The following is a 12,055-nucleotide window of genomic DNA, read 5'->3' as shown; positions in this document are numbered from 1 at the left end:
GCTTTGTCCCCAGCATCATAGCTGCCTCTGCCAGGAAATCTCTCTCCACTACTCAATAACCTTCCATGGCTCCCAGTGGCCTGTCAGACAGCATCTGGACTCTTTATGTTGGCATTGAAGGAATTTGACTGTCAAGTCCTAAACTACATTTTCAGCCTCAGTTCTCACTTCCCAGAAGCATATACTATACCTTCCAGTTTCAACCATCACTCTTTCTTGAAATGGTCTCTCTTACGCTCATGCCATCAACTTACTTGCTTTCATCTACCTGGAAAGCTCATCTTAATCCCCTCCTCATGGTCAACATCCTCCCCAGATCCCTATCTCATGAAATCCTGCCTAATCCTCTCAGCCAGAAGAAATCTCTTCCTCTGTACCTCCTTGATATATTCTTATCTTAAATCCTTTTGTGCCCATGGTACTTTCCACTGCATATTACGGCAATGTATGTACCCATCGTAAAGCCCCACTCAGTCTGAGTAACCTGGAGGAAAGGATCTAGCCTTACTCATGGTTTTTTTGCACATTGTACACTGAGCTCTGTTCCTTGTATAGAGCCAGTACTCAATATTTGCTCATTCAGTTAAAAAATGCATTTATTGAGTATCCACTGTGTGTCACAAACTCTTAGGTACTGGAAATATAAATAATGAAGACTGCGTAGAGTGTAAAAGTAAATAAATGAGTGACTGGATCAATGAATCGTGAAAATGTGAGTCTGTTTCAATGTGGATCCACACTATATTCTAGTCATTATTTTCTCCTAATCCTACAAGTGTCTGGAGAAGTTTGCTAGAAAAGGGAAGGGGACTAAGTTAAATGACTTAGAATAGCACGATTCTCATAAAATTACAGATTACACTAAAACTCAAGAAAGGAGTGTCCCCAACACATAGTCTCTGTTTTGCATAGTTGAATGTGTACATCAGAGAGGTAAATCCAATCTTTGTAAAGTTGAGGTATTTTAGAAGGCACTGGAGGAGTTTCATGTTATAAAGGGTTCCCATGGTGAGTTTTCTAGACAGTGACTACTCCTCCCACATGGATCTCTTTGCAAATCCACTTCCTGCAAAACAGACTGTTGTACAAGAACCTGTGTATCAGAGATACTGCAGTGAATGGCCTTGGACTTCCACGCAACTGTGAGATTCTGAATCTCTGGTTCCGGGAGAGACATCTAGAGAGGAGGAAGGAAGGATGAGCAAAAGCAGAGGACTATTGGGGCGCCTGGGTGGCTCAGTCTGTTGAGCGGCTGCCTTCAGCTCAGGTTATGATCCCAGGGTCCTGGGATCCAGCCCCACATCAGTCTCCTTGCTCAGTAGGGAGCCTGCTTCTCCCTCTGCCTGCCACTCCCCCTGCAGAGAGCACTCTCTGTCAAATAAATAAAATCTTAAAAAAAAAAAAAAAGCAGAGGATTATCAAAGGAATAAGCTCGGTAGGAAAATAGCTGCGAAGTACAGGGGACAGGTAGCTGCCAAACAAATGAAAATAAGAGAACAGATTGGACAGAGGAAGAATGGAAAGTTGTAGGAGCAAACACCATACTAGCTCCTCCCAGACAGAGCCCTGTACCCCTCTTTAACAGCCCAGAGAAGACCGGTTCTGCCATGGATGCATGAGCTCTGTGCTTCCCACATTTTGTTATTGTTCCCATTTAGGGAAAGACCATTTTTTAAAATGTTTTAAAGATTTATTTAGTATTCTAGAGAGAGAGAGAGAGAGCACTTGAGTGCGCACGGGGGAGGGGGGCAGAGGGAGAGGAAGAGGGGAGACTCTCAAGCAGACTCCCCATCGAGTACAGAGCCTGACACAGAGCTCGATCCCACAACCCTGAGATCATGACCCGAGCAGAAATCAAGAGTTGAATGCTCAACCAACTGAGCCACCCAAGCACCACTGTTTATTTATTTCAAGCTTTTATTTAAATTCTAGTTAGTCAGCATGTATGATAAAATTGGTTTCAGGTATAGAATTCAGTGATTCATCACTTACATATAACACCCACTGCTCATCACAACAAGTGTAGGGAAAGACTATTTACAAGGGCGTATAAAAACACAACAGAGCATTTCCAAGTAAAATTCTATGGTTTCTGGGATCTTTTGAAATGGTCCAAAGAAATACGGCAAGATTCCAGTTCAGAGTGGAGACAGGGACAAGTGAAATAAACCTGAACATGAGTTGATAATCATTGAAACGGAGTGACATGGACATGGGAGTTCATTATTCCATACTCCCCACTTTTATATATGCTTGAGAATTTTCAAAATAAAAAGTCAAAAGAAAACACAATTGAGCAATGGGATTTCAGGAAGGAAATCAAGGATGATCAGCCAGCACCAAACTCTGATCTCACCAATTACTCTTCTTCATCTTTCATAGTAAGGTCTTAACACTGAGTTTGGGATTTGCCACTCGGTCTGCATGCTGAAGTACACAGTCATGGACAAGCCTGTGTGTGTGTCAATCCCATGACACAGGATGGGCATGTATGCTCTTGGCAGGTGTTCAGAATCAGCTTGTGAGGGCATTTTTTCCCCCTAAAGGTGGCCCAGCTCATCCCCGTAGCCTGCCAACACAGAGCTGAAGATGGAAGTGCAGCATGATTGCATTATACTCGTTTGAGGACAGAGTCAAGCTTCTGGGTTGGCAGGATCAGTCAGGGATGCCCAGCCGCCAGTCCCTACACGTGGCATAGGAACTCAGGGCCTAGCTCTGGGCGGGGAATGTGGCGGCTCCACCCACTTTAAAGGGGGGGAATGGCCTTTATTGATTTGTTTGTGTAACAGAAGGAGTCTTTCTACTAGGCTCTGAGTTCCTTGAGATCTGGGACTGTTCTATTTTCTATTCTGTTTTGCCTGGGGTCTAAATGCAGAAGCTACATAAATGTTTGCTGAATTGAAATAAAGTTGAATTGAAGATTGACAAAAATGGTCATTCAAACACACCCAAGGATTCTACTCGCCCAGTCCCTCTGTTCAGATTCACTCAGATTCTCCTGCTCCCTCTCCTCCTCCCCTATGAGGGGTAATTAATAATTCAGCAAACAGTAGTGCATTCTGATGGTTAAGAGTATAACAATTTAATTGGCATTTGTTTCTGCAACAGCACAATATCTCATTTTCCCAGGAGGGCAGTTTTCCATTTCTGTTCCAGATTCCTCCCAATAAAACAGATCAATCCCGGGGATACCTGAAGGTCATGTGTTAAGAAAGAGAGAATGTGGATAATGGTTTGCAACAGACACGATACTATAATCATCATGTTTTAAACACCGACATTTATTTAGGGTTTTGTCAACTCATACATTATTAAGATAAATTCTAATTTATATCAGTATATAATAGGCAAATATATAATACAATAAATTGCATTTGTAGACATAAATACAAAATTTGAGGTAGGGCCTCAAGAATAATGACTTTTAAATGAATAATGCACAGTATATAATATGTACTCTGTAAGATATATATATATGATGCATCATTTGTAACATAATATATTTTCTTCATGTACAGTTAATGAAAAAATATAAGGACCTGATTAGGGAACATATCTTTATTCATAGGCAACAGTACCACATAAGAGGCTGGTATTTAGGACATTAACCAAGTATGCAATTTCCGAATAACCTATCCCATGATAGGTCCATAATAAAGTGCAAAAGAAAGACCAAAAAAAAAAAAAAAATGAAAGACAAAACAGGTCCTAGTCAATTACTAAGTATCACTCTAACAGTAAAATACACCTGTAAGGCAAGTGGTTACCTGAAGATGTATTTAATCCACAGCAAGCAAACAAACCACTGCTTTCACAGGTGATGCACGCCCAATCTGAGAAGACTTTTTCTCTTTGGCTGCAGGCTGCTCAGAGGTGACCCCAGCCGAGACCACCATTCAAAATTACTTGGCCTTTCTGTACCGTTGAAGAACAATCTGGGAAAGACAGGGAGCTTCGCTTTTACAAATCCTCGGGATGCTTCGTGGAGGAATGACTATCAAGATTAAACCCACCCAAACCTTTGCTCCCGGCCCGGAATTTTTCTGCATGATACCCACCCGGGGTGAAACAGAGGAAATGCTCATTTGCTGGCCTTGGCCTTTGGTCCCTGCAAGACAGCCTGCTATACAGCGTGCTCTCACTTGAGTCATCTGCCTCAAAGAAGAGTGTCACAAGCCCAGCTCCAGGGACGGAAGCAGCAGTAGGCCCTTGCCGTCATGCGTACGTTAAGCAATTGTCATTGTGCAAGTCTCTGGGAAGAGGACAGTGACAGATGGCCAAGGGAACAAAGAGGAAAGAAAGATTTGTAATTTTAGGCACGGGAAGACCATGCTGACAGGTGAAGTTTGTCAGGGAGCACTGAGGCACGCGTAGATAGCAGAATAAGAACTTCATTAAGGGAAACTCAGCTCTAATGCAACATTAGCATAAAGCAACCCAAGTCTCCATTTAAAGATCATTGTGTTAAGTTCTCTTTAAAGTGCGGCTCACTGAAATACCAGTTGATTACATTTCTTACACATTAAACACACACTGGAAATTTCAAAGACGTTGAGGTCATCGAGATTTTGCATTGACCACAGCTTTCATGCAACGAATGGACATAAAGGAAAAAGAAACAAACAAAATAAGACCAGATTGGACACAGCAGTACATGACAAACACACAGCCCTAAAGAGATTAAAAGTTACTAATATAATATGCAAGACAAACATTTGCCTAAGAAGCCACAACACGAATAGGTAAGAAATATCCATTTTTTTTCTCCTTTAAGGATATTACAAGGTTACTGCTTTTAACATATGGCTTTTTTTTTTTTCTCTGAATGGGTTTCTGGCATTTGTTGGTGTTGGGAAATAATCTCACACGTGGAAAATACCCCACCATTCTGCACAGTAAACCAATAAAAGTTTTTCCTCAGCAGCTTGGTTTTTAACTCAGTTTGAAGGAGAACGTTCCAGCAGCAGTTTGTGACAACGCTGTTCATTTTCTATTTATTCGTTCATATTTTTTTTTCTTCCAACTGACTGTGGAAGAAAACAGCGTGGAAACGTCCAGCCACGTCTAAAGGAGATGCAGCGGAGGTGGATGCACGATGACGAACCAGCTCAGACGCTAAATACCTCTCTGCCGGGGAAAACCTCAAAGTTGAACATGGCTCGAGAAATGGGTACAACTGAGTTTACAAAGTCACCGTTTCCAGAGAAGTTTGGAACCTTTCACCTTTAGGCGAATTTGACATGAAACTTGGAAATTGTAGGGAAAAGGAAAAACACTGTGGCTGGTCAGGGAACAGCTACTGGGTCTTAACTTGGACAAATCCCAGTGAACACCAATGTAGCTGCGCCCCCCCTCCCCTGGCAAAACCCACTGCAGAGTGTAGCCAGCAAGGAGGTCCCTGCCCTCACAAATCAACTTTCAGTTCGTAGAAAACAAACCTGGCAGCAGCCGGCGGGTCCCCCCCCACACACACCACCTTCTTTTAATCACAACAACGATAATTAGCAGAAATTGGGTTGGCACCCAGCATCCGACTCCAGTTTTCGCCAAGAGGCGAGAGAGGGAAGCCAAAAATCATTCGTCCTGACACACACATACCAGTCCCGTGAGAGAATGCTAACTGATTTCAGCTCTTTTCTTCAGCCTTCAAATTGGAAAGGCTGTAGATAATTTCCAAACCCAAGTGATTCTCCCTACCTCTCCCACTCCACCAATTATCAATTGGAGAGGCTAATTTTTTGGTACCATTCTGTGGAATCTGCTACAGTGACGGGGGCTTCTCAACAACATGGCTTTCTTGGGGAAACCAGTGTTCATGGCAGACGGTCACTATGGGAGACACTGGGACACATGAGGCCACAGCTCAGTTTCTTAATGCTACGTCTAGGGGAAGCTCAGTTTAGTTTCTGTGATAGATTCTAGTAAGCTCTAGCTTTAGGAGAGAGGCAGAAAAGAACAAGAACAAACATGCACTGCAGACAAAAGAGATGAAAACTACAGTTCAAAACCCATCTTTGTCTCCTTTTCTAAAGTTTCCATGGGCAATTCTTGAAACCTAGAAATTCACGTCATGGTTGGCAAATGACAATGATATTTGCCCTAGAGAAAAAAAAAGAGCTCAGTAAAATGAGTTGAGACCTTTTTTCAATAAATGAAGTCATTTAAAAACAAAAAAGAAAAGAAAAACACGTTACACTAAGGTCTTCTGTTAGGTTTCACTGCTGTGGAACAGGATGAAAATATCACATCAATATATAAGATTTAAACTGAAAACTTTGCCTGAGACCCTGTAATATGAAGACAAACAAATGAGAAAGTGATTGATATGGTCTCCCCTAAAGGAAACAATTTTAGGTTTAGATATTATTACGGTAAGGAAAAAAATCCAGACTACACTATTCTAAACTCACCATCTCTACAGTGATTCATAAGATATTTATAAGGATAGAAAACACCAGTACGCGTACACACTACACGAACACATAGCACATCTTAAAAATTTCATATATGCATGTTCAGGATACAAGAAGGTAATAAAGGTCACGGCTTCGCCAATCTCTGCAGACATATGATTCACTCTCATTAGAGCGCAGTTATGAGTACTGTGAATTGGGAACTCTTAAAATTGAATAGGCTAAATGTAGTCTTAAAAGCTATAGTCTTAATCGGCTCACTTGCTACTTACCTAAGCTGTATTTATCAGAAATTCCTGTAAATACAGTGACCTAAAATGTACTACCAGCACAGTGAATATCATGGTTGCTTTCTATTAAACTCTGCATTTCTTTGATTTCTCTATGACCACAGCTGGCATTTACTGTGAATGAAAAAGAGTAAAAATCGAGAAGGTATCTGTCTTGTAAGAGGTTGTGTCTTATATATGTAAAATATATGGACAGAACCAGGGTAAGTCTTGTTTTCCCAGAGGTTAAGAGACAAGGTATCTACAGCTCACAAGGACATTTGGGAGAGAAGAAGCATGGAATCATGACACTGAACCATGGCGCTAAATGTCATATAGAAAGTAGAATGGACCTCTACTCTGACCATATGTAGGCACAAATTACATGATGGCTTCTTGTGCAAAGGTGGAGGAAATGACCAAGAGAGCTCACTCATATGGTTACATAAAAAAATAAAAGACAAGTGAAGGACGAGAACTCTTCACCGAGATTCACAGTGTGCAGAGACTGAAGTATCAGTTCTCGGCACACTTGAAATGATTGGCCCAAATGAAGGAAAACAGATCCCCAATTATAAATGGAAATGTGAACTTAACCACCTCAGTGGTGTCCAAACCCACTGACTTGTCTCATTCTAAAACACTTTGCAACCACTGCTGATGCTCCAGATATACTCTCCTCAACTTTCTGCATCTGAATGAAATCACTACATTGCTCAGGAACACTACTGAGTCCAAATACGAACAACTGGATCAAGTCTGAGCCATCCCATGCCATTGGACTAGCACTGGGTGCCCAGAGTCTTGCGAGTCTGCCATCCTCTATATGTCTCGATGGCACCACCATCAACAACACACAGTGGATACCTCCGTACTGACCAAGTCTCATACCTACTTGTGACTTCAATGGAAAGCGCTCACCTGGCTGATCCACTCCTGCCAGGTAACGCATGTGCTCAGGAGACCAACCCTTCTGGAAACTGACACCACGGACACGGGCAAAGAGTGCCTCAAGTGGCCCGTCTAGCTCTTCACTACAGCATGCGATGCCATGTCTTACTTTTCTGCATAACCACTCTCATGCATGGACATGAACCAAGATGTGGGGAGAGAGAAGAAAATGGGAAGAAAGCTGGGGTAAACATGAGGGGAGGCAGAGAGGAACAACTGCATCAAGTCTGAGCCATCCCATGCCATTGGACTAGCACTGGGTGCCGAGTTCCAAATCCTTCACTGGCAGTTTGAGTCCCAGGGAAGAGGTTCCCAAGGGGTCAATCATGTTCTTGTAACGCTCTCCACGGTGCTGAGCTAAGAATGGGCCCCAGTCCGGCTGTGGCGAGCACACCAACTTGAGCCTCTGCAAAGAAGCCAAAGATACACAGGGTCACAGAAGTAATGCCCCTTCCTCCCCTACGTACCACCCATCTATCCCCGCACTGCTGGCCACCGCTTTTTCCAGAATCCCTCCTTAAGCCAAGAGGTCCCCCACCAGGAGAAGCAGTTGGGAAGATCAGCCTTATCAATTCATTAGGCCAAGGATGTTAAAGAGGAAACTGAGTTTGGTTCACTTGAAATTATTTACATCACCCTGCAAGCAATATTACAATTGCTTGGGGTTTGCTTTGCACAAGATTAATTGAGGACAAAGGGCCCAGATTTTAATTATACGTTTTTTCCCTCCAAATGAAGAGAATCCGCAAGCTTCTCTCTCCACTGCCAAACATAGTCTGAAAAGGACATGCGCTCAATTACTTTTGTTCTGTAGTCTCAACAGTGGATTGTTACACCAAAATAGTTGGATTTTGTTTAGCATATTTCCCCAAAGTATATAAATGGCCGGGGAAGGAAACTGCAACCCCAAAGACACATTGCCAAGAGTGAGTAAAGATTTTAATTATCTGTTGACAAAAATAGATGCTTCTGACTTGGTTCAGCAGTGTGGGTTCTTGCAGGCGAGCTAGAAATAATGGGAACGTCTCTAATCCTTCAACTGAACTTTTTACAGAAAACATAATTTGATGGGAACATTTTCTAGAAATAAGAAAGAAAACATATTTCTGACTACATAAGGGGGGACAATTACATGTTTATTACCTATTAAAGTGAAGCTGCTTCTTATAGCTGTTAGCTTAATCTCCCCTTAATCATCGGTTTGCAACCTTTGTGTCCCAAATCAACCATAATAAATTTATAGAGCCAACTCATCAGTTTAGGGAATTTCGGCCTGAGACGAAAGTAGCAGAAGCTACACTAGCTTTTGTTCAGAGGGAACAAGATTTCTGGGCCAGTTAGTGGGAGGTTCATCTGGGGCAAAAGGGAGACATCTCTGGGGGTAAAAGGGCCCACAGGAATTTACCTGGAGGGGATAGCAGACAATTTCCTGAGGATGAAAACTGGAATCCCACTTCAGCAAGGAGATGCCTACATTCCCTTTGTCAACTCCGTCTCCATCTTTAGTCCATTGAAGATAAAAAGCCACCTCCCCACCATGTGGACATTTGTGTTACGCATTTACTCACTCACCTTATTCTCATTTTGCTTCTCCCTCCAGAGCCTCCGTGGGATGCTCTCTTCCTTTCCTCTGGCTGACTGACCAAGAGCAAAGCCTGTACAGCTGTTCTTCCCTACCCTCTATTGGCAGGTGTTTCTTGGCCTTGGTCTATTTTAACGCCTCTGAGACTTGCGTGTGCCTCAGAATCACCTGGAGGGCTGGTTTAACTACAGACACCTGGGTCCCATTTCCCCAACTCTGGTTCAGTGGAGCCAAGCTGGAGCCTGATCATTTGCATTTCCCCACAAGATCCCAGGGGGTGCTGATGCTGCTGTTCCCTGGGCCAACCCTGAGCAACACTGGTCTGGTTCAGAAGGCCCGCCCTCTGGATTTTCAAGACAGACACAGTGCTGATCTATTCCTAGCACATCTGAGCAAGTGACTTCTCATAAATCACAAGAGCCTGACCACACTTCACTGTGGCTCAACAAGGGGCAGTCCCTTCCCATCTACCCTGGAGACAGGGTGGAGATTCTTTTGCTTTAGAAACGAGGGAAGGGTCCAGCAAGGGATTAACAAAGACAAGTCTCACCTCATACCAGCCACGCCCCGGACCTTTGGTTACATTGTGTGGGGACGGTGACGTGTTCATCAGCTTGGGCCCCTCAGCCATCCCTAATACCAGTACAACAGGGAGGGGTAGTGATTTAAAATTTAATGGTAATAGATGTTTGCAGGAAGACTTGGACAGAGAGAAAGATCAGGAAAGGGAGAATCTGACATGTAGTTAAAAAGGAAACACTGAGTTTAAACTGTGGGTAAGGGGGCGGGGGAAGACTCCAATGGCTTGTTCCCCAGAGCTGTCGCCGATGCACTGAGAAATAGCATAATAACAGCTTGGCCTGCGGATTGGCTGAGCCTCTCCATTAGAGGAATAATACATAATAAAAATGGGCTTAATAGAAACTGTGGCAACTGTGATCCCTTAATCACCAAGTCTCCCTTGAGAAGTTCACCGAATCTGTTGTTTTTTCATGCACAGAGCTCTCAGAGCTTCTCCCTGGGGAGGGGATGGCAGGAGAAAGGAGCTGATGGAATTACCTCAATAAATCTGCCAGGAGCCAGATGCATTTTTATCACAAACATAATTGGGATCCAGATAACGGAACAGGCGAGCATTAGCCATCCAAGCACCATGGACCAGTTAGGGTAGCGGTAAGAGCCATAGGTCATGGGCTCCCACTGGTAAAAGCTGAAGCAAAGGATAAACTAAGAAGAAAAGAGAAACGCACGTGTGAGGCTGGTGATGTGAAGTATTCATTCCTAACAGTTCTGTATTGAGCCCCTGCCATGAGTTTGGTGCTTCCCTATCTCTGACCTCATTTTACACCCATACCAACCATGAAAGAGAGGTATTATTTAGGATCCATTTTCCAAATGAAGAAACTGAATTTCAGAGAGATGAAGATGACCCACGGCTGATGCTGAATTTGCCATCTCCTGGAACTGAGCAAGGCGTGTGGGTGTGCAAACACGCGCACCCAGGCTGAGGAAACAGTTTAAAGGATACACATTGAGGTGACTGATGGGTGGTGCTGGGGGTTTTGAAGGGGCCGTCTGCACTTCCCATAGCGGATAATCAAGCTTTTGAGATAAGAAAGAAATCCTATACGTTTATGTATTTTAGCTTTCTTTTTTTTTTTTTTAAAGATTTTATTTATTTATTTGAGAGAGAGAGTCAGAGAGAGAGAGAGAGAGAGCACAAGAGGGAGGAGCGGGAGAGGGAGAAGCAGACTCCCTGCCAAGCAGGGAGCCTGATGTGGGACTCGATCCAGGGACTCCAGGATCATGACCTGAGCCGAAGGCAGTCGCTTAACCAACTGAGCCACCCAGGCGCCCGTATTTTAACTTTCTCAATGAGTTGAATCGACTTTGCCTTCTCCTTGAACGGGGCATGGCCTGCACCCAGGTACTGTCTCTGAAGCCGGCAGGGTGACATCTGAGCGCTCTGCCAAGTGGCGACTGAGCCAGAAGCTGAGTCCTGTAATAAACCACGGGACACAGGAGGGGCGCACAGCCCACTCACAACCGACTCAAGGTGAACAGGCCTTGTCACCAAACGGTGAGCCAAGAGTGTGGCGACCAGCAGGCCAATGTCGGCCCTGCTGCTAACTAGCCGGGGGACCTTCGTGTCTCAGACCTCTCTGCTTTAAATGGATATATTTCACATCGTGTACACACCACAGGGGTTTTCTAGGAACAGCTATTTACTCAAAAGTCCCCCCCTCAATTCTAAGAAAGGTCATGATTTATTTTCCGCCCATCATCTCCTATCACTGCACACTCTCACCGCAAGGGCTCAGAGAACCCTCAGAAGACACGGTGCATGTAGCTGGAAAGGAGCAAGGGAACACGCGTGCTGGAAGGAGAGGCACCAGAAGAGACAGAACAGGGCTTCTAACTGCTCTTGCCAAACCTTTGGGGAGCAGCATCGCCCTGAGAAAACGGTGTCCTCGCCTGGTTCATCCTGCCTATGACAGCATCAGCCCAGAATAATGTACCTAATAATGATGACCTGTGTCCTGCATTCCCCCCCACACGTACCTCTCGTTCTATCTTAGGCAGTAAAATAACTGCGCAAAAATGATCGGAGGGAATTATGTCAGGAAAGATGATGTATGGAAGTGTTTTAGGAAAGCGGGAAGCACTCTACACATGTAAGGCCTATCTACATTACTGCTGCAAAGCCCAGGCTGCTGGGGCAAGTGATTATCTCAATGCAACAATAATTCAATGTATTGATTCGAAGCAACGTGAGCCTGAAGACAACCGTTGAAAACGCTGCTCCTATGGAAAGAGATGCCTTCCTCTAGGCCCCTTTT

General features: G+C 43.9%; 1 protein-coding gene across 1 annotated transcript in view; it reads right to left on the bottom strand.

Annotated features, from left to right (window-relative positions):
• Window positions 1-7,883: 7,883 nt before the first annotated feature.
• The window catches only part of SLC6A5 (solute carrier family 6 member 5), a 51,404-nt gene continuing 47,232 nt past the window's right edge, over window positions 7,884-12,055 (bottom strand). Inside the window, exons 15-16 of the mRNA XM_035013699.1 lie at window positions 10,275-10,442; window positions 7,884-8,039 (exon numbers count right to left, since the gene is read on the bottom strand). Coding sequence (XP_034869590.1) covers window positions 7,884-8,039; window positions 10,275-10,442 — 324 coding nt within the window. The remainder of the gene's footprint in view (window positions 8,040-10,274; window positions 10,443-12,055) is intronic.

The sequence above is a fragment of the Mirounga leonina genome, unplaced genomic scaffold (assembly GCF_011800145.1).
Source record: "Mirounga leonina isolate KUSES-001 unplaced genomic scaffold, KU_Mleo_1.0 Mir_166, whole genome shotgun sequence".
NCBI classification, from domain to species: domain Eukaryota; kingdom Metazoa; phylum Chordata; class Mammalia; order Carnivora; family Phocidae; genus Mirounga; species Mirounga leonina.
This window is presented reverse-complemented; position numbering and strand designations above follow the sequence as displayed.